This window comes from Polyodon spathula, chromosome 23 (genome assembly GCF_017654505.1).
Source record: "Polyodon spathula isolate WHYD16114869_AA chromosome 23, ASM1765450v1, whole genome shotgun sequence".
Lineage (NCBI taxonomy): Eukaryota > Metazoa > Chordata > Actinopteri > Acipenseriformes > Polyodontidae > Polyodon > Polyodon spathula.
In genome coordinates this window covers 25,824,584-25,848,510 of record NC_054556.1, presented here as the reverse complement: position 1 = coordinate 25,848,510, position 23,927 = coordinate 25,824,584, and the positions used below count along the sequence as shown (strand labels likewise).

General features: G+C 41.1%; 1 protein-coding gene across 1 annotated transcript; it reads right to left on the bottom strand.

The window, feature by feature from the left end:
* Nucleotides 1–10,137: 10,137 nt before the first annotated feature.
* Nucleotides 10,138–22,570, bottom strand: LOC121297768 (endothelin-3-like). Its single transcript, XM_041224263.1, has 5 exons — nucleotides 22,138–22,570; nucleotides 20,789–21,050; nucleotides 13,121–13,279; nucleotides 11,708–11,812; nucleotides 10,138–11,278 (listed from the first exon to the last, which is right to left on the bottom strand). The coding sequence occupies exons 1-5, from the start codon at nucleotides 22,199–22,201 to the stop codon at nucleotides 11,239–11,241; spliced, it is 630 nt and encodes a 209-aa protein (XP_041080197.1). The 5' UTR covers nucleotides 22,202–22,570; the 3' UTR covers nucleotides 10,138–11,238.
* Between the last annotated feature and the right edge of the window lie 1,357 nt (nucleotides 22,571–23,927).

The window sequence follows — 23,927 nt, the reverse complement described above, 5'->3', positions numbered from 1 at the left end:
TGTTTTTCCCAGTGGTGTTTGAGTTTGTATTTTTTGTGGATCTGTGGCCGTTTTTAAAAAGCAATCAGTTTAACTAAAAAATGACAAACAAGACTACAACTAATAATAATAATAATAATAATAATAATAATAATAATAATAATAATAATAATAATAATAATTATAATAATAAAAAGGCCATTTTCAGCATGAGAGAAAGGCTGAGATGTTTGTGGCAACCCAGCTAACTCCTGCTGTGGTGGAGTTTGATGAATGCGGTTGCATGCAAGAGCTTCAAACCCCAGGGTCCTCTCAACTTCCACCACAAACACTTTGACTTTCACTGTGGCTGCAGCTCCCCATGGTGGTGAGTTCCTCTCCCTGGCAAAAAAATCCAAAACACTCCCCTCAACTGGTGCCAAACCATTTGTTACTGTGCAGTCTTCATCCTTAACACATCCGTCGCATCCTCGAGTGTCAAATTCCAAAAATGTGGATTATTGTTCTTACATACCGACAAAGAAATCAAATATGGATTTGTTTATCGTTTGTTGTGATGAAGTTTCACGCCCCCAGCGAAAGGCCCGTATCTATAGGAGTGTTGAAGAATCAGATTAACCCCGTCCTCCCCTCTCTTACACTTGCAATGATTTGGTGGCTTGCTGTCTCCCTGCTCTCCTTCAGGACAGGTGGTTTGGCAGTTTCCTGCTGGAGTGGCTGGTTTGGTGATGTTCAGTGCCGGGTGAATTTCTCTGCTGGAGTCCCCTGAAAACCAGCTGGAAAGCCACAGACAGATGCTTCTGTTTAGGATCCATAAAGCAGCAGAGACCCTTTAAAAAGGGCTCTTCTCAGCATGTCTTTAAACCTGACCTCTGTAAAACGTTCCTCCATGCTGCCACAAGGTGACGCACTGGATCCCCTATAAGGGAGGTCCTTAAATGTTGTGCCTGTGAGCCTCATAATCTTGGAACATCACAATACTGGTGTAGTACTAGAGAGATTAATGCTGTGTGCCATTGGATACTGCACGTTTGTAGTTAACATCATTTCATTGTGTATTTACCATGCCCTCAAGCTTGCACAAACTGCATGTGCATGTGGCCAAACACTTTAAGGTCCACTACTCTCTACTGTAGGTTAACCATAGTAAGGGATATTTACAGTATGTACACAATATCAGTTCAGAAAGTGAACTGAAGGTTAGAGATGAGCTGCATATTTCCTCCAACAATATGTAGCGTACAGAAAGCCACCAGAGCAGAGCAAGTAGTTGCAGTGCTACAAATGTCATGGGGGAGGGGGAAGCTAGTTCACTTGTACATACAGCTTATTAAAGTGCTGAATGTTTTTGAATTTCCTTCTTTCAGGATCTTGATTGCTTTGTGTTTTAATTAGATGATGGAGCGTGTTTCTGAAGTCCCTCCCGCAGCTGGAAACCTTGCTCACTTCTTGATACCCTCGAACCCAGATCTGGGCAGCCCTGTCGACAGTGCTTGTTTGACAGCATTGTCGAACATCCAGAGACAATCCAGCAAAAGTCGTCCGTCCTGCCTGAGAGTCCAGGAAGCTCTGACAAATGGATAAGGACTGATTGAGGATTTCCTGGGGAAGTGTGAGTGGCTGGGATGCCTGCTAATACAGCTGGTCGCAGTCCATTCGCAGTGCATTCCCTGGGATTGTCGGGAATCGGCTGTGCCAGCAGTGGCTGATGGATGAGAGTAATATAGAACAGCAACACGAAGCAGTTCAGATCTGGGCGATCTTGGAGGACGGGGTCAAAGGTTGACATGATGCTGCCAATCGCTTTGCATCTGAATCCAGGAAGACAGGTCAGAAGCCATGCTGGAGTCAAACTGGGATGAAAGGCCAGGCTTTTGAAACTAAATGAGCTGTGTCTGGGATAGGTTCAGATGGTGGAGTATTTCATTGCCGTTGCAACCATCAGAGCCACTGTTTGTATCCAAGTACATCGCCCTGCTAAAATGTAGCGGTTTGCATGTGTCTGCTTTGCCTTTGTTTTAGGAGGGAACTTTTATTTGGACCAGCACTCACCAAAAAGGCTTCAAGGGATGATCTGATGGCAAATGAAACTACAGGCTGCAATCTGCTGGGCTTTATTTCCCAGCTGACTTTATGATCCTGGAACCAATACTGCTGTGATTATGTTGAAAAGGATATTGCAGTAATACGGGCAACATAGGAGGCTGCAGCTGTAAGTACAGTAGTGTTTGTGAAATGCAACACAAGCCTTTGGTACAGACATGGTTAAACCCCCTGTCTCCCAACAATTAGGACAGCCCCACGTCAATTATACAGTTTGTAGTTTTGTCACATTCTGTTACTGTTTTTATAACTGCTAAAGCATCTCATCAAAGTTCAGATTTAGCAAATGTAAGAAAATCATTGCTTCAAAGGTCGACTCAGGTTAAGAAAAAAGTCAATTGTTTTTGCTATTTCAGCAAAGCTATGTGAGATACACCTGATTCTGGAAGTCTGTAGCCAGTTGTGGATTATGGCGAAGCAGTACAATATGATGTCATAAAACAGTACAAAATCCATTGATATGTACTCGAGTTATGGCGAGCAACACATACATGTGCATGAGCAAGCATGTCTGTAGAAGTGTTTATTTTGTTTATATGCATGAATGAGCAGTTGCCTGTTTATTTGCCTGTAGACCAGGTCGGTGCTAGTGAAAGACTGATACTTTGTGTCTGGTTAAAGGGAGAACGATGCACTGTTATTGTAGCCTAGCCTTTGCCTTCAAGACCCCTTAGACTGTGTGTATGGGAATGGATATCTCCTGGAGTATAACAACCAAACAAAGGCATATCTAGCTAAAGGGATCATGACTATCAAGTAACACTAAGTATGAAGGGTCAGAATTTAAGGCTCTCGTTGGCTCTGTTCTGCATGCACTTGATGATCAACTTAATGCAGCGATTTTTAAAAAAACTTCTTAACTGAACCATGCAAACAATTTTTAAATTTCTGTTAAAAAAAAGTTATCATGAACATACGTTCTTCTGCACCTCCCTGGTGTGAAATCTTGCACTAGTACAGTTCTGTTTTGACATGTATTCAATTCATACAAAAAAATGACATTTCATTCTGGAATGTGCTGGAAGATAACAGATATCATTCACAGCACTAGCCACCTGTTCCCGATCAGTTAGCGCAATGGAGAGTACTTATGTCAGTATTTCTGGGCCATGGTTAGTGTGTTGGTTGTTAAAAATAAAAAGTTTCCATTATGGATCCAGTGTGATAATTTAAGGGTGGTAAGGTAAATAAATCTGTCATCACGACTCCAAATAAAGTCCAGGCTGATGGATGTGACAGCGGACTGATAAACTGCAGTCCTGCCTCTCTTCTCTTCCTGGTAAATTAGAAACAAACAATGCCAGTTCTGTCAGCAGTCCGCACAGGAAGTGACCCCAAACTATTGTATAATTAACCAGCTGAACTATAGGCAGAGACTGGAATGAGACCAGAGACTGTCCCAGGCTTTCTGCAGTGCCGCACTGAGATACACTGCTTATGTATAATGTGTCAGGGGGGAGGCGGGCTGTTTGTTTATGTGTTTATGTAATTAACTCTTGAGTAAACTGAAAGAAGCCATTTGGAATGTAAAAAGACACATGGCAAAACGGAACCTTTGGAACTAATTGTTAAAGCATCATTGATTCATACCAGCTATCGTTGGCATTTATTCATCAGTCAAAAACCATATAGTGGACTGCAACCAGCTGCAGTATATAGTGCTTTTCATTATCACTATGCACGCCTCTATCATGATACGATATAACCGTGTAAATGGAATCTCACAATATTTAGAAAAGCCCAATATATGGTTACAAATAAAATATGATCATTTGGTTTGGTTCTTGAAATATAGAACTCAGCCTGCTAAGGGACCATATGCTGCTCACACAGGAGTCCTGTCAGTGTCAGCGCTCTTGTATAATGCTACGTCCTCCAGCTCAACCCCACACCGTGCGAGGTAGGAAACTGTCCCTGTTGTTTAAAGTGAGCAGCGGCTTTCTCCTCAAGATCGATCTCCTGGAATCTGTTCCCTCAGAGCTAGCGCTTGGACGGCTGTGAGATACAAGGACATTTCTACATTGCACTGGGCAGGAAAACTACAGAACAGCAAGAAAAAGGAACTCTTATAAAAAAACACAAAGCACACACCTTCTTCACATGCGTCACACCTTTTTTGTTTGCTTTGCAATAAATTTGGGGAGCTCTAATTACCGTTGGCTGTATTATCACTGAAAACAATTCCAAGCCCCACAAGGTTTAAGAATAGGCCAGGGGGTAATGGACTTCAAGATTAGATTTAAACATCTGCCCCCTAATTATCAGACCTATATCTTTGAGGAGAGGGTGGCGGGGTACTGTTAGAAAGCAGCTAAACCACAGGTCAAGTGACTCACTGGGCTGTGTTCAGCTTAAGGCACAGAGCAGTTAGCTGTTAGTGAAATGGTTATTTAACAATTAAACTTGGCATGATTCCTTCCTCACCTTGAAACCAGTCTGAAACTCATACAAGGGGGACCTCCTTTATCAAACTGCTCTTGAAAAAATAATGTGACTTGATCTGAAGAAAACTGACTCAGCAGGCATTGCCAACTTGATGTCTGTTTACAGCAGCAGGAAATTCTTATAAAAGCACAGATTTGTTACCTTGATGGTGATAACCGTGGTGTTATTAGTCAGCAAATCGCTCCCAATCACGCATAGGATCTATTACCAAGTATCTATGGTTCAGCTTTGAGTTGCCTTCAATTCAGTCTCTTTCATACAGTCCAGTGGCTCGGAGGCAAAGGGTGTGAAGATTGTACTGTAGTTACACAACATCACACCCTTTTTTAATGCGCAGCCTACTGTACCGGAGTACAAGGGCAGGGGCACCTACTAAAGAGTGTGATCCTGAGTACAGCCCCATGCCATTGCCAAGATCCCATCATGTGGGATTAAGATGGAAAAGTTTTTTTTTTTTTTTTTTTTTTTACTTGATCGCCCACGCATTCCCCAAACTGTCACTGTTAAAACATATCAAACTGGTGTTCAAAATCCAGACTCCAGCGCATTATAAAGCAGCATGTCTTGAGATTACTTGAAGAATGCAGTAAAAGCTGATGATAGATGCCACTGTGCTGTGCAAATGATTGATGTCAAGCTGCCCCTGTTATTGAGCTGGAATGTTTATAACGAAGTTCTTCACACAGAGAAAGCGAGTAATGGCTTTCTGAAACCCGACCTTAGGGCCTGGGGCTGCAGTGATAAAGGAATGAAGAATGCATCTTGTTGAGTGATTAAAGAACGATGTGGCAATGGAACCTACTCTAGCCTCTGAATATGTATGCATGTTCCCATTGAGGCTTTGTACTGCCAGCCATGGGGAAAATACATTTCCTTGAGCCTTTTATGATTGAAAGATGTAGAGTTTTGACCAGTAAGGAAAAGGAGATTGAAATCACTTTTACAATGGAAATTCGCCTGGTTGAAGCGAGATGCTGCGCCTCTAATTGTGTGCGTCATTTCTAAATAATTCCAGCATGTTGATTTTCGTGCGTTTGCCATACTGCTTAATTCTGAAGCGTTCCAGGTCCTGGCTAGTTAATATCATGTACACATTGGGTTCTGTTTAGGTAAACTGGTCTAATGGCTCTCAGTACTCCAGATGTGAGACTTCTGTCTGGAATGTAAGAAGTGTATTTTATAACTCTGCAGTCTTTAGTTCTGTCTGATGGCTGACAGCAAACCTGGCATTTATTTCTAGTTTGTGTGGTCTGGTGTTCCTAAAGCAAATAATTTTGGCTGCCCCTTCCAGAAATGTCAACTCTGATGAGCACTGTAGACCACATTATTTTTCTTTCTTTCTTTTACCAAATGTGTAGCTGTAGGACATTTTCCCTGACCCCTTTAATTGGTTGCAGATCATAAGATCATAGCTATCTGTATGCGTTCGAGGTATACAAAGTTAGTTGAATTCTCTCTTAAATGTAATTGTTTAGTGTATTCCTTATTTTGCTCTTATTTCTATTTGATCTTACTGTCTACTGATTTTACTGTACTTAACCAGGAACCTGGCAATGCAGACTACATCACCCAAGATGAGGCTTCAATCTTCCCACTCTCCACACAACAGGCAGCTTTCTACTCGATTGCTACCTCCGGAGACTGAGGAAGCCTTTACTGTACCTACCCTTTTCTAAGCTTCAGTAGCACTTTCACTGCCCCCCTTATCATTGTGCTTTCCTGTTCAGCTACAAGTCTCCTTAACCTATTCTCTGCCAAGCTACATACATTAGAATGCTACCATGCCTGCTGTGCCATTTTAAAAACGGAGATTTTACATCGCTCTAACAAAATATTTTTTTTGTTTTTTTTTAAGCATTGATTCATACCTTTTATAATCGAAATGCAAAAAAAAAATATAGAAAAAATAGAAAAAAAAACCTGGGACATTAACCATTGCCAGGAGGTAAAGGTAATTTAATTTACCAAGTGCGTGTGATTCCCAATACTTGCGTGATTGCTGGGCTCATCAGGTGCAACGGTCTGTCCCACCTTGTGTGTTGGTACGGCCCAGTGTTCCCAACTTTTCAGCAGTGCCTGACCCACAGACTGGCTGTTCATTATCAGGGAAATCATATGAGGGACTTGGTGGAAATTTTAGTTCTAATTTTGGAACCACTCATCTAATTAGACTGTGGTTGACATTCCATGGAACTCAATTTTGGTGGTGTTGGAATCCATTTATACATTGTGCTGCTTACATGGACAGTCTAATCTCCCTGTTTGAGGAATGATTCTAAAATCATCTGTACCTCTCGCGTGTAAAAACCTCTCAAGCTGGAATCGGATTGGGGATTTTAACCTGTTTTGAAGAGGGGCAAGGGTCTATTAATAATGGCTTTGTTTTAGATGGAAAATCTCCACAGTCGTAGCTGCTAAGGTGTGCTGCACGTGAGTAACAATGTGCTGACTGTGCTTGACTGCAGGCAGTGACGTCGACAGTGAGCCGTGTCATGGTCCAGCCTCTGGAGCTGGTGGCCCAGGGGTTTGGGCACAGTCTTCGCATGATCATGCAGGAGATCCCTTCACTCTGGCAGCCCTTCCCCATCCCAATCCCAATCCTCTGCTTCCTCTGTGGGCTGCTCAGTAATATCTTCCTCCAGGGAGGAGGAGGCACGCAGACACCCGGAAAGCCCTCCGCTGGAGGTGATGCATGCAAACACTACCCCTTTTTGAAATGGACAAAATAGATGCTTTTTGTATACATCTGTTTTTTAATTCTAGCTTTTGGAAATAGCAGAGTGTACCGTTTGCTGTTTGATTGATGGTTTGTTTTTGTTTTTGCTACTGTAGATTCCTGTTAATAAATCAGTCCATTTGCCTTACAGCTATGTATTTTCTTAAAAGACGAAAATGGCAGTTTTGAACTTGTTACCAACGAATGAGGTGTCGCCATAGGAAGAATCAGGATATAACTTAATAGAGTCTGTCAACACAAGTCTTAAATCAAGTATATTGCTTTTTTAAAGATAAAAGTACTACTATTTTGAAGCAATAAACATCCGTTTTCCAGGGCAGTTACTAACAAAACAATTCCTGTAAATATATATATATATATATATATATATATATATATATATATATATATATATATATATGCTGTAATTTGTTGGTCTTGGGTCTTCCTAGATCCTGTAAAAAACGCACATTACGGTAACGGAAAATATATATATATTTTTTTAATGGTAATTTATTTGAAGCTGTTGGAGAAGGATATTGTAACCAGAGAGCCCTGCTCTCTATATACTGCACTGTGGAAATAACGAGTTGTGTATCTTTCTCTAATTCTGTGTTGATGCCTGCTTGTTGCGTAATGCAGGGGAGGCTGGATAGCTGTAGTGCTGCCGGGAGGAGCGTCTCTACAAAAAGTGCGTTTGTTTTGTCTGACACAAGTAGTCTGGTTTTAATACAAATAAAAAATCTATTAAAAAAAAAAAAAAAAAAAAAAAACCTTAAAACTGGAAACAGGAACAAATTACAAACAGCAAAATGTGTTTTGCCGTGTGTGCTGGGTGCAGTGAGCTGGATTTCTTCTCATTTTTGTCACGTTGCAGCTAAAGTTTTTTTTTTTTTTTAAACTCCATACGCTATTATAGAAGCCTCTCGCCCTTGACAAAGATCTCTCTCTGAAGCATTGCTCAAATTTTAATATCGCCTTTCTCAGTTACACTTTAAAGACAGCGGTGGCCAAAGCTGCGGCTTCCACTCCTGGTCTTTGTTCCAGCCTATTCGAAATGTTTTAATTAACCCTATTAAACCTCCCTACAGACCCTGAAGCAGTTCATTATATCGGTGTACCTGTTAAACCTGGGGTGGAATCGCCCTCTAGGACCGTGATTTGACAGCCCTTTAAAGCAGTGGCTGCAAATTCAGATGCAGTGCAATGAATTCCTACAGTGTTCCACTTGAATTTATTATGAATCAGTGGCTGTCTGAAGAACTGGAGATTCATTAGACAAGAATTAGAAAATGTATTATTTATACTGTATCCATTCCAATGGCATTCTGTTTGAAAGTGTTTTAATTTGCAGTCATTATTTTAAAGGGTTACTGCCTAACTTTCTATTAGTATCGCTGAACCACATGAGATGTAGTTCAGTGTGCCGGCATTTGTTGATAAAATGTTGATAACCCTGTTCTTGCTTTCTTTAACTGGAAGGAAAGTTCAGTGCGTTGATTCCATCCAAACCAAGCCTTTACAAATGTGATTTCTTCCAACAGAGATTTGGCTTTTCAGGGATGTTTTACCTACAGTATTTATAGTGTGTGTGGTTGTATAGATTTTAATGAAATAATCTGGTCCTGCTTCTATCATTCACTGTGTGCATCACCGGAATTTTACCTTGCAGCTTTTTCTATGTTTCTGCTCCGTCATTGACTGCTTACTTACAGTAACAACCGGCTATTCTGCGTGAAGGCAGCCTGCAAATAGCAAACAGCCAAATGGAAACCAGGCATACGTTAACCCACATCAACCCACATCAACCTGTCCTCACACATTATTACTGCAGGCCACTGATGAGAAACAATGCATCTACAATTAACAACAATTAATTACATTTTAAAAAGAAACACAATTACAAGTGCCTTTTTTATATACAAAACATTTATTATAATTATATTAGTAATAGGATAATAGGATACAGAAAGGGCAGGCGTCTGCAGGCTTGTTTACCAGCAAGGTAAACCAGTCTTGGGCACAAGTTGGGAGTGAGTAAGGGAATCCCAAAGAAGTGTAGAGAAGTGTGTGGCACATTTATTCAGAACAAAGTTTACACAGAAGCAAGATTCGGAAGATTCTTGAGCAATTTGACACGATTAGCGTGTTCAGCTGTTTTATTTGTGCTTTTAGAATCCCTGCACAGGTTGTAAATCACACTAATCTGGCCCCTGGCTGGACATTCTTCAGTGGCTCGTCACTTTGCAATCTTGGTCTTTATCTCTGTTAATCTGCCTACTCTGTCAGATCTCTTTACAGTACTTTGAGCAAAGCTTAACTTGCGAGTTACTTAAAGAATGTCTTTTTTTTGTTGTTGTTGTTTTATAAATAAAATATCTGTATGAGGAATATATTCCTGAATATCAAACAATATTTCATAATTCACAAGCTTGAATAGGGAGAGTTCCGCCTTTCGACAAGTTTTAAAACAGAAACGCATTCTGTTTCCTCAGGATCTCCTAGATCGAGACATTACATCCAACCATGGCAGGTTAGTTTGCCTCCAGTCATAGCTGTTCTTTACAACACCCCCAAGCATTGCATCTACAGTAGCCTTTGGTGGTGCGCTGGACTGCGACACAGAAGAAAGTGTGGTCTAGAGCTCCGAGGTGAAGGTGCAGGGTTACAGAATAGAAGGCAGCGTGTAAGAGTCCATTAACTTATCTGCAATTACCTAGTCTTTGAATTTCGGGTAGATAATGGACGCTATAGTCACAAAACTTATGGACTGCATTTTTGTAGGTCTATAAAACAGGTGCTGTTATAAAGGAAAATAAACTCTCTATAAAACAGGTGTGAAAAATATTTCACAAACTTCAAACTTGATTTAATTGATAGCAAATTGGCTTGGGTAAAAAACTAAAAAAAAAAAAAAACCAATAATTTGTAATTAACAAAACTTTTCTTACAGTAGTCCATTTTGTGAATCAAGACCCAAAATGAAACAATGTTTTACAGAGCTGTCTTTTTTGTCTTAACTGTTTGTCAGAGCAGGAAACTACCAATATAAATGTTGTTGGCGTTTGTGTGTTAAGGAAGGTGAATAATAATAATAATAATAATAATCATAATAACTAATAATAATAGTTTCATAGATTGCACATATACTGTATTGCAGACTAATCTGAGAAACAGCACAATAGGAAAGAACACTGCCCATTTTGCATCTTGTTGTTTTCAGTACATACATAAAACACCAGGAACAACAAATAAGGAAATAAAAAGGCGCTGTATTCCAGACGTAATCTGGATCCCACAGGTTATATGCTGTGTCCATGCCCATATACTTGTTAATATGAACATCTGTAAGATATATTTCTAGTTATATATTTCATGTTGATATACTCTTATAAGGCAGGCAGCACTCAAAGGCTCAATATATTGAGCTGAAACACCCTGACAGTGAAGAGGAGGTGATGCACACTCCATCACACCGATGATCATGAACAGTAACAGTGCGTGTGAATGCATGTGTTGTGATGCTAGTGTTCTGCAGCACACACAGCTAGCATTCTGGTCAGGTAGGTCAAAGGCTTCAAAAGCCGGGGATCTGTTGCGGTTCACGAGTTATAAACTGCGCCCCATTATACAATCCCTGCAGTGAATAACTAGTGCTCATTTTGAGTCCTGAGTAATCCTGCTCCCAGAGGTTGCTTGCCATACCTCAAAGTGACGTCAGTGTGACCACAATGCAGCCCTATCCAGAGAGGGTGCTGGGAAAGATTATCAGCGAGTTCCTTTGTCTCCATCAGCCTGGTGCCTTTTGAAACCATTTTTGGTTGATGCCCGTTTGAGCCGTTCCGGTGCATTCAGAAATATACAGTCTCTTACGTTCCAAACTTTCGTCCTTTTTCTGGCCAGTTAGCTGAGCTCAGAGGAAGAGACGGAGTGACGCTTTGAAGAGCGCGTGTGTGTGGAGTGCTGGGCTGGCTGGACTCTGGGGAGGGCGTGCCCTACTGAACGAAGGGAGCCCTCTGCCCCCACTTCAGATGCCTGTTGCAAAGAAAAATGTATACAATAAGAATAGCGTCAATCTTCAAAACGCAGACGCTTCTTACGTTCCTGAAGATGGGAATAGTACAGGAATCCCAGCTTTGCTTCTCCGGTATGCTGTATTTAGTTTTCCATCAAGAAGTCTCAGAGATAATCAATACTGAACCTTGATTGACCTTGCAATGGCAACCTTCCCAGCATACAGTTTGTAAGTCACAACCACGGCTTGTTTTAGCTGCACAAGTCATCTTTGTCAGAGTCAACATTATAATGTGAGTTACTATATAAACTGAAATGGTATGGCTCGAATAACATGTGGTCCAAGTTGGAAAGCATTCCAATCCAGTCACCATCATCTACCATGAGCAATTTCCTCACAAATATTTTAGATGCGTGGGTTAAGTTCTGTTTCACAGCCTGTGTAATTACCTGTGTGGCGCAGTGAAGAGGCCTGTCCGGCTGTCTGTGGGCAGAAAGCTCTCCCCTCCGAGTCTCTTCTGCGGCAGCTGCTTCTGTGCTGAGTCTCCTTTATACCTGAAAAAAAGAAATGTACAAATTTGTGTTAATCTGCATTACCGTATAAAGTGGAAGTGAAGCGGGAATACAATAGAACTGTAAAGAAGTTTGCTAAATGTTTAACCAAAAATGTACTTTTATTAATATTTTACACTGTAACATATATGATCTTACATTGAAAACCACTGTATTGTTATAAAATCAAGTAAAACAGACTACTGCCTTCATCAACGTAATTATTTAGTCATGACCGCTATACAGAGCTTAAACGCTGTATCGGAAAATGAATTTAACATAAACTGAAGGCCAAGAATAAATCATCAAATCTTATATTGACACACAGAGCTTCAGCCTTGGTAGTGATGTCTCATTGCTATGGTTACGCTACATCGCACTTAAGCAGCAACTACTACTGAAAACAGTTTACTGCAGCCCTTCACTGCCATCACAGGATCAAGTGTACCCCCTACCCGTGTGAACTGGGGTGCTGAGAGAGATGAAGTTGATTGCCTACTAAAGAACAAACAGATTGAGAAGGCACTGTTGACAGCAGCACTGGGCAGTCTAAGGGTGCTGATGAATGAGGTCCCAGGTGAAAGGCCTAACTCTTCTCCTGTGTAACGGGTCGCTTATCAGGAGATCTGAGCTGTGTGTCCAAGCTGTTTACCTTCAGGGGGAAAAAAATGCACCAGAACCAGGAATGACTGATAATTGTATAGGCTGCAAATTGTCAGCCTCCGTGTGTAGAAAGAGTTTGCCATGGTAAATTTGGTAATGGCAGTTACTAGTGTCCCATGGTTTCCCCATGGTTTGAATATGCTTTATCACAGTGGTGGGACCATGCATGATGTAAATGCATTTCAGAAGCAACAGACAGAGTACAGTACTTTTAATCCTTTATAGAATCTGTTGTTTCCATCCCAGGCCACATGCACAGGGACAAACACCCTGTGTTTTTGGACTGCAATGCGCTTTATAATGCAGGACACAGTAACATCTCTTCCAAGTTCGGTGTCTCGTTTTGCAGCTGTGTCTTTTCTTTTCAAGGTGTTGGTTTGCTTCTGAATTCCAGTGCAATTTAAGCCCTGATCTTATGCATCATATTTACTTTTTCAATATATAGGTTTTGTTTTTTAGACATAACCCCATAACCCTGCACCCTTTCTGTTTGGTATTCTGTAGAAGCTATTCAAACCCTCTTTATCAAATATACTGATATGTATATTTAGTTTAGTTTATCAGTAACACACAAAGAGATCAGTGGAGTGGAAGACCACAGCAGGTGGCTGTTAGACAGTGATTGATGAGAAGAGGGGGGTCCCTTACCTTTCCCTGCAGAAGCTTTCACACTGGGGGTCCCCCCCCTCCACACAGGAACACCGGGGGGAGCCTGCCCCAGCTCGCCCCTCACTCCGCACATGCTCCACGGAGCGTTTCATCCTCTGCGAGCCCCGGTAACTGGAGAGGCCGTAGGGGACCGTGCGTCTGGAGAGAAAGGTAAGAGCAGAAGGAGGCCCTTTCTTATACTGTACACACTCTGATACTTTTTACTGTTAACTTTTGTTTACTAATCCCTTCTGTTAGGCTTCTGTTCTTAACCCTATGTGGAAAACTTTCAGCATTTCAGCATTTCGGCATGTCAGCCTGTCCATTGCAGTTAGTGATTCAATGATCAGAGACCGAGGCCAAAGGAAAATAAATAACAGATCGATTACAGACTGCTGATAGGTTAGATGGGGACTGAGATAACACTGAACTGTGACTGACACTTCCACCAACTGCTTTCCTTCAAACCTTCAGTTCAGCCATTAGGAAAGCGAAACCCAACTTAATCCACTGGGAATCCCACAATCTGGCAACAGTAAAAGCGCACTGAATGAGTTCACGAGTTCTAGGATAGTTTACCTTGCATTGTGGACACACACACACACACACACACACACACACACACACACACACACACACACACACACACACACACACACACACACACACACACACACACACACACACACACACACACACACACACACACACACACACACACACACACACACACACACACACGAGTTCTAGAGCTGTCTGCAGCAGGGCTGGGGGTCAATTCCTTGTTTTCAATTCCAATTCTATTTCCAATTCCTTTCAAAAATTAATTTCCAATTTCCAAGTTCCGGTTCCAGTTCCAGTTCCGGTTCTGGTTCCGGTTCCAGTTCCTGGTCTGCTGTTTTGCCTGCAGTTATCTTTCCTACAGTAAAGTACTGGAACAATCTGCAGTGGCAGCATTTTCTACATTTCCTGATAGGCTCACAAGTTTCATTAGCGAGTTCCCAGCACCCAGCACTCACAAACCACACTGAACATACTGTAGCAGCGCATTGTAACTTGAACTTAGCAAGACATTTCTAAGATCCTAACTGTACATAATTTCTGTTCTTTTGGTAAATGTATCCAGCGATGAGAGCACAGTCTATTTAACTAGTTATTTATTTTACAAATTAAAAAAATTAAAAAATAAAATAAAATGGTGCACAACTCGATAGTTCCGACTATGGAAGCCTAATGAATGTAATATAATATCCCTACACTCAGATCTGCAGAGCTGATTCAAATGCACACACTTGATTGTTTAAACCCTGGATAGGGTCACCCTCAGCACTCATGATCAGCACAGGAACCTGCTCCACTCAAACCTCTAAGCAGCTATAGAGCAAAGCCATGGAGTTAGCAAACTAGCTCTGGTGTTACGGTATGCATTATTACAGCTAAATAAACCTCCTCTTTACTTGTTTGGTCCACTAATCCTAAAGGTTAAGCTTGCTGCATGCCAAGTCTGCAGTATGGGCTGTTTCAGTGCTTGTGGATGTCAAGAGTCAGAAATACGAGAGCATCTGTGTGCCTTCATGCATGGACAGCAGCTTTAAATCTCACAGCGACCCGTCTCAATCTGTGGAGGTCTAGTGCTCTGGCAGTCCGTTCTGCTCACTTCCTGAGGCCAGGGAGAGTGATAAGCATATGGGCTACCTTGTACTTCATCTCTCATATTTCTGGCTCTTCAGACCCTCCACTGAGAAAGCATGAACCTGAGGGATCTGCTGACAGTCTCTACGAGAGAGAGAGAAGTGGCTGCTTCAAGGCTCTTGTACCAGAACAAAATGAGATGCAGTGCAGACAGACAGAGTGGTCCTGTCAGAGTGAAACAGGGCTGGGCAGGGGCAGGGAGTACAGGTGGCTGAGACGGAGCGAGGACAGAGAGTGAACAGACTGCTGGGCTCGTCACGTCCTCCTGAAATTATTTCAAACTGAGCCCCGAGTCTCGTTAAACCATCATCCCCAAGAACTGTGCGTTGAAAGATTTAACACCTCATGCAAAGTCCAGCTCAGATAACATGCAAATTGCCCTATATGAGCCACAGAATATTCTCAACGTTCAACCGATTTTTGATCAGGTACTTACTAGGGGTGGGTTGATACTTGTGCTTCATTCATGGGTTGATTTCAAAACAGTAAAAGCTGTCCTTTCCTCACCTTTACAACCAAGTACCAATCAATGGCAATTAACATCACATTGAGTGTTTTAAAAGCCGATTGAAGAGAGATTCCCTCTCTCCTGTTGCTGACGTTTTTACTGCCTCACTGCCACACCGAGGCCAAAAACTGACATGAAAAGCCCCAAATATTTACACAAAATATGAATGGTTTTGGAAATAGGCCCAATGTTAGTTATTATAAATAAGGTCCAAGCTTAAGCTTAAAAAAAAAACAAAAAAAAAAAACATCTTTTTAAACCCAAAGCTCCGCCAACAACTATTTTATTAAAACACTTCAACATACAATAAGTCTACATCTCAGGACTGTCAACAAGGATGCTAACGTCCCAAGAAACTCTTCACCCCAGAGATGGCAGTTCCTTCTTTATTTTCTTTGCTCTGTAATCTTGTTACTCAGCACCTACAGTGACCCTTATTTTCCTTGTTTGTGTGCACATTTACACTGTCAACCAGACCCCAAAGTGGGTAATGGCTTTACAGTTTTATGTAGTAACTGGAATTATAAGGCATGTAACATATGTGCAATTTCAGAGAGAATAGTAGGGTGTAATTTAAGTCTCCAATCAATTTGAACCACCACATTTTTTTTTTTTAAAACTATTTTAACAAGTGCCTGTAAAACATACAATGATGTGCCTAGTTAGGAACATATGTGTAACTAGGTGACCACTAAAAGCTGAGCTTGCTCAATTCTTAATTTAGTAGTCATTACAATTGCTGCAGTTGCCAGGAATTTGAAATGCCATTAAGAAGAACATGCTGCAAGAGAGAGAAGTCAATTAACTCAAACACTGGTTATTAGGAGAAGCATTGTTGGCTGTGATCCACTGAATATCAGGTTACCTATGCACAGGGACAAAGCCTCTTAAGATTCCAGCCTGCACCAAAGAGACACACCCTGTAACATAACCAGGGGACAAGCATCGCCTTCCATTCAACATCTGTACTCTGCTTACTGGGTCCAGGAATACTTGAGACATTGCGCGTGGATAGTAGAAAATGCAGGCTACACTTCTAAGAGTCCACTCACAGACTGCTGCCAAACAGTTATGGCCTTCAACTGAATTTCTGTTGTTTCTTGGCTTGACACTTGCTCTTGGATGTCAGAAAAAAAACAAAGAGAAAAAGAAAAAGTCAGCTGTGCCAGATCAGCTGTAAAGCCTTTCAAAAACAGATGTAGAAGTAAGACTTAATAAAAAATCACCACTCCATCACACATGCACCAACTTCAGAGACTGCTGCAGAAGAATAGACTCTTCAATAAAAACTAGTCACAGTTTGCATTAAATCAACATCTCCAAAAGCCACCAGTATCCTTCTCAGCCCCTTTATTATTGAAAAGGTCTATTGAAAATGAATACCACACTGTGCAGACATAGTATCAGAAATGAAGGGCGCACACACACTGACACACACACACACACACACACACACACACACACACACACACACACACACACACACACACACACACACACACACACACACACACACACACACACACACACACACACACACACACACTGACACACACACACTGACACACACACACACACACACACACACACACACACTGACACACACACACCAGGTATGGAAATAAGACCCCCGATCGATATGGGTTTGAGTTGGTTTAGATGGGCGGAGAATCAGGTTTAAATTAAAACCACACTGATAAGAAATGATAAGATCTGTTTACATTCTTGCATGGTGATACTAAATGTTGGATTTAATGTGAAAAGATAATGTAATCCATTCCATGCCAGAGATGATATTCATTGCAGCTGGATACTCTAGAAACTACACTTCCAAAGTGCATATTTATTTGGCCAGAGCTCCAACTCCTGCTGTTACCCAGCAACTGAGGTGAAAGTACTTCTTTGTTTGTTTTGTTTTGCATTAAGTGCACTATAGGGTTAAACTGTGCTGCAGCTAGGTACTAAACCTTTATGAAGAACTGCTAACTGCTCGAAAGATAATTGAAATCTCTCTCCCATCACCAAAATGCCATTGACTTCCATCAATAAATGACATTACGTGCATTTATACAAGAAAACAAAGTGACAACTTGAGCTCCCCACAGCTCTTTGGTTAGCTACTGTGGGTGTGATAAAAATAACAGAGCTCTACAGAATGGCATTCCATTTCCCTTAATAGAGACTCATTCTGTCTGGACTGCAGCAGTACAGCAGATAGCACACACCAGCCTTCACTGGATCTGTGCCCCCCCTAATGGCAGGCATGGGTAATTCCCAGAAGCCACAGAGCGATTCTCTTGGCACACACCGGGCTGGCTATACATTGTTTAATTGAGACACCCCGTCACCAGAGCTCAGATTCTCCATGAACACACATTACAAAAGTAATCAGCATTATACTTTTGAGATCCCCTTTGCTATTTGTGTATGGCCAGTGTATATTCTAATATTGTATGTGTTTTAGACGTTGACAAGGGCATTGTCTGAAATTTAGCAGCCTCACAAAAAAATATAAAAACTGTACGGTGATTTGCTTAAAATGTAAAATCCAATGGCCAGAAGCTTACTGCTTCGCAGATACACTGCTAGTAAATGTGTGGGTATACAAGGAGGTTTTTTTCTGTAACACAAACACAATTTAAAAGCAGCGTTTTGCACAGTTTCTTTAAGTGGGATGAATGGTTTACATGTTGAGAGCTGCAGCTGAGAACAGCAGCTTCAGTAATCTTTATTGCAGTGAATAAAGTGGGGGGGGGGGGGGTTAATAAATAAATAAAGTTATTTATTTGTCTTTCTGCTCAGTCAAAACTGTTATTAACCCAAAAACTCATTTTTTTATAATATTAGGACATGGCTGTAATCCAAGTTCAACCAATTGGAAAATGCAAATGGAAGAGCTATGATAGTTATTGGTGGTTAGGTACCGTACCCATCAAGAACAAATTCAACGTGTTCCTCCAGAACACACTGGAGACTTGACTGCCCATGGACAAATAGGTCATCTCCGTTCATTGCTTGCAGCAGTGGGAGGTTACGTGGCATGTGAAAAAACATTTTTTTAAATAGGGTGACTACGCCTTTAGAACAGGGCATTTCAATGGCATGTGTTTCTGCTTTGTTATGCTGTAAACTGACACCAGTAACAGCAGGTGTAGACTTTACAACAAAACAGTGCTATTCTGGAGCACTGCTTGACTGTTCACACAAGAAAGGCGGCACGACTTATGTGGCTAAAACATTCCCGAAGCCGACGCCACAGCTGAAGAGTAAAAGACCTCAGCGGTGCATATGAGACATGAAATACAACAGAGAAACACTGAGGGACCTCTATGGGTTCTAGTATACAAAACCACGACTACTCCGAGAAGCAGATAATACTAACACTGACTGCAGGAAGCTGCACTGTCACTGTGTCCTGTGTCTGCAGTTACAGTGCAATGCATGTTACTACTAGGCTGGCAAATGAACCAGAGAAACCCAGGTACCCAATTGCACTGGTTTACCCTTCAAGGCTATCAGAAGGCAGCTTATCCCCGTGGGTATCTCAGTGGGTACCCCAATACCCAGGTATGTGTCCTAACTGGTACTCCCCTTCTACCAGTTACCAACAGTTGTAGTGCAGATAAGCTTCATTCCCACTAGCTGGATAGCAACAACAGCTCTGCAGTTTATTTCCCAGCCTCTAAAACCTTGCAGTGCAGCGAGCGATTCTCAGGGAAATGAAAGCAGGTGTTGGCTACAGTCCCAGGAACTACACCAATTCGAACTTGGATATTTTACAGCTTTGGGTATCTTTGTTCTCATATTAAGTATGGGAATGGTTCTTAAGGGACTTGATATAGGTAGTTACTGGACTGTATTTGATTAACATATTTACTGCTTTCACCTTCATATTAGTTATTTGTGTCTGAAGCCAACAAACAATGTGTTTTTTTTCATCTCATTCTGAACTGTCTATTTCCAGCAACTATCTTACCTGGAAAGTGCAGCAACAGTAAGAAACTTCTGCCTGTAAAACTACAGTTTAGCCACAGATAAGCAGCTAGCACTGTAAAACACACTTTGGGTGACAAAACTGCTCAGCTGACTAATTTGCAGACCTCTAGCCAAACTGTGCAAGAAACGACACGATTATACCACACCACAGTCAGCTGTACTCACTAACTTACACAATGATGGGTAACTGCACTGGAAATGTTAATTGCAGCGTGGGGTGGGGTGGAAATTTTTTGCAGCGTTGGTTAATATAATTCTCGAAGCAATCCAGTTCAAATGTTACCTTTTCTTATTTGACTAACTGTAACACACATAGCTTCAGACTGTAGCTTTCAAGATCTCTTTCGTCTCTTCTTCACAAGAGATCTTACTTATTAAATCATTGCAATTTAAACATCAGCAGCTGTTTCTTTTAACTTTCACCTGAAGAATCCTGCCATGAAGTTAGTCTGTTAATAGCACCAGCTTCTGAGGTCATGTTTAGTTACAGAGAAGTCAAGTTGCAGTTGCACTGTAAAACAGAAGCTTGTATGGCAATTGATAAAGAATCACATCACAGGTGTGATTTTTTAAATTTATGAATTGGTGTTCAGTGAGTCAATACAACACGAAAAGGATGTATTTCAGGCACTTTTAACTGCAACTTAACCCAGCTGCATCAATATTGTGCAACTATGGGGTTGCACAAGAGGCAATACAGTGTAAGTAACGAAGACATTGTTACAGGCTATTCCCCAAACTGAATTCTTTCAACATTACAATTCAGGTACAATGGCGAAATCATTTACAGGAAACAAACTGAGTGGTGTTGGATTAATAGTAATAAAACCAGGAATGGATCAAACTGCAATGCAATGGGAGTCTTATTTTGTAGCTCACAGCTCACAGCTCACAGCTATACTGTAGCTCACAGCTAAAATGCAACTGAACAACAGTAGTCCCTGTCAATCCACAGTTTTCCCCACACATACCCTGATTAGCACTAATCTTGAACTAGCTAATGTTATTTTAGGTTATTGCTGATCAGGGTTTGTGAAACCAGTCGATAGACTTTCTTTTGGGGAACGTTGAAAACGACATGTGTAATTTCAAGATTAAAAAGACTGGCACAACACTCGTAAACATGTCACTTCAGGGCATGTCAGTAAAGATTCGGACAAGCAAACTCATTATTGCAGAACACCCAGCAATCACAACCCGGTGCTATGTCCTTTAGTTACACAGCACCCATAAAGCTGCTGTGTAAATGTCAAATATAAAGAAATAAGAAGGCAATAAACAGGAACTAATAGCCAACGTATTATGCTTACTAAAATTCCAATTATTATTATGTTTTCCTTTAAACTGTTAAAAACCCCGGTTACAGTTTGGCGAGGCAAGCAACCTTGCACACCTGAATATAAAGGGATGCTCTCCTCTATGATTTTCAGTGAAACAAACAAACACACCCGTGAAATGAATTTTTAACTCACTCTGGTGTGTTGATCCAGATTATGTCTAGGTGACAGTAATAAACGCATTCTTTGTCTTTGTAAGTGTAACAGGTACAGCGTTTGGATCTCCTGCGAGGTGCTGTGAACTCTCTGCCCGTGCTCGGAATCATCTCGCCCGGATTACTCCCCGGCGATGACCCGCTGTCCACACAGCGACCCAGAGCCGAGCTGCCGTCCACTGCTTTCACTGCCTGCTGTGTGAAGCTGGGTTCGAGGGATCCGGAACTCGGAGCTGGAGAACCTGTAACAAGATACATGTGAGATGAGAAATAAACAAGCACACCGAAATAATGTCTTTGCGTGCAGGGGAGGTGTACATGTTATAATTTCAGAGAAGTTGAAATCAGTTAGAATCTTTTAACATTATTAAAATACCTACTGTAGACTGTAACACATTGATATTCACCATCGGGACTGATCAACATACAGAATTACCGGGCAGTTCAATCGCTTGCGTGTTTATTTTAGACCTGTCTGCAGGATACAAGGCGCTCAGTTTTGTACCGCCTAACAAGACTGTCACTCACAACTATCTGCATTACACGGTGTTTAAATATCGTTTTACTTTCTATTCAAATATCTGCACACGATTAATTCGTGAAGAATAAAACACGTATTTAATAAATCAATGACATGTTGATTATCCACCAAACCGCTCATTCCACACATTAGTATCAACGTTTATTAAATATGACACATGATTACAACTGATAATATTGTTATAATAACACCTTGGCTCATTGGTGTCTGTGATGGATACAACAAAATAATAATAATAATAATAATAAAATAATAATAATAATAATAATAATAATAATAATAATAATAATAATTTGAAAACATTTGTTCCAAAGTCCAGCACACAATATTAGTGAACAATATGATAAAGAAATAAAGGGATTCACCTTGTTTTCTGCCTGTGGCATGCTGCTGTAATTCCAAACAGCAGCGGTTGTAATCGCTCTTAAACTTAGCCTATGTTATTTACACAGTTCGAAATAGTCCTACTTATAATAAAACGAACGAACAGAGTTCCTAATTGTATAACAATTTTCTTTTTTAAGTATATTATACTGTTCATACCATTTATTTGCCTTAAATTAGTAAAGCAATCACAATAAGAAGAAGAAGAAGAATATTAATACAATTAAACACAACGTTTCACACCCAAAGCCCTGTTTTAGTATTGAAGACTACACACATTGTAAGGTGATTATAAATCTCTTTGTCAGTACAGTGCAGTTTGAAGTGTATGATTTAGCACGGAAAGTATGGGACCTGAACTTTAGGCGCAAGTTAATGCACTAGAATTATAATAGCAGTCTTACCTTTTGCAAACATAGCTGTTAGTCCTATTAGCACCATCAGATCCATTAAGAACACACTAGCCATGCCACAATCGCTCCAGGAGAGAAAATCAATTATGAAAACGAAATTACAACTACCCAACAGAAACGAAATATATAAGTGCCATGCAAAAGACAAAGGAAAAAACGAAAAGAAAAAAAAAATGGAGAAAACAAATCCGTATTGGTGTTTTCTTTTTCTTTTTCTTTCTCTCTTGGTAAGCAACAGCTTACATTAAACTCCAAATAGCAGATAGGTTCCAATTCAGTTAAGGTCTAATGCAAAAAAAAAAAAAAAAAAACCCGCACATTTTGCGTCTGTGCTGTGAGATCTCAGGTGTCCAGCATGCTTGCAGATCCAAGGGTCCCTTTGCCCGTCTCTTTTCGAAGCATTGAGAGTCGCCCCTAGCAGACATGCTCACAGTGACCTGTGGAGATGAAACCTCGGGACGCTTTTTATAGTAACGCTTAGGCGAGACACCACCCGCAGGATGGGAAAGTGATTGCAGCGCGGGTACCGCGCACAGAGCATGCGAGGCTGGTGCACTTGTTTCTGGATTTCAATGAACAGGAAGGGATACCGCACAGTGTACACAGGACCAAACGCGGGGGATTAAAATGTGATTGCTCTCCTGTAAACACCGTAACACCCGCCAGAGTAATGTACGGCAGACCGAGGGCAGTTGTAACACCTTGAATTTCTCCAATCAGAAGCAAGCTGGCGTGCCATCACCCACTGGCACACGATGCTCAGTTTAGATCTTGGTCTGCCCGTGTCTCTGCCAACGCCATGAGATTTTATCACCTAGGAGAGAAAATCCTTTCCCCAATTTTCTTTTTGTGTTATATACCTGTGTTGCCTAATTTAAGACTCTGCCACACCCTTTCAAACTGAAGCGATTCTTGTTTGTGTACCTTCTATAACTATTGCATTGCAGATATAAAGAGCACACCTTTAACACCTGAGCCAATAATTAAATATATTAATATTATGTCATAGAAATAGGAATCGCTTTGACTATTTAATAACTACAGTATGTAATAGTTAAATCCTGAATATAACGGCAAAATAATTCTGCATATGGACCCAACACAAGTATAGACAGCCCAATAAGAGTGCATTCTTTTCCAGTTTTTTTTTCTTCAATGATTCCATGCATGTATTTGCTTCAGGCCTGACACTTCTACACGCTTAAGCCGAGGGAACACACTTTTTCAGGAACAGCTGCTTGGAACCTGGTTCCAGGAGACCTGCAGACCTGGTTTGAGGCAACTTTGCTGTATCAAACATCAAGTCTCCCCTGGTGTGCCACACAGTGGCCTGAAACCTAGTTTCCTGAAACCAAGTTCCAAGCCGCACAATGCTCCATGTTCCCTCAGCTTAAGAAAATAAGTTTTCCGGGCATTCTAGAACCGCATGGTTCCATCAGTTCTTATACACATTATTGAAAAACAGAGGGTTCTATCAAGAATGGTGCAATATGAAACTGAATGGTTCTAAATAGGGGTTCCATAACCCAATGCAGTGAGTTAGGAATCCACTAATGACATCGCTATTGGTTTCAATTCAACATCAGTATAAATCATAGCATACTCAAGAGACAACACACAACCTTCAAAACTTCTATGCTTTTTTGCAGTGTCAAGCCAGGTCAGTCTAATAAACAAGCTACAGGTGTGTAGGGGCAGCGAGGCAGCCCCCTTGTGGACCTCAAGCAGAATTGCAGGAGAGAGAGGTTTTACCTAGAGCATACACTCTCTTTCTGCTGAGC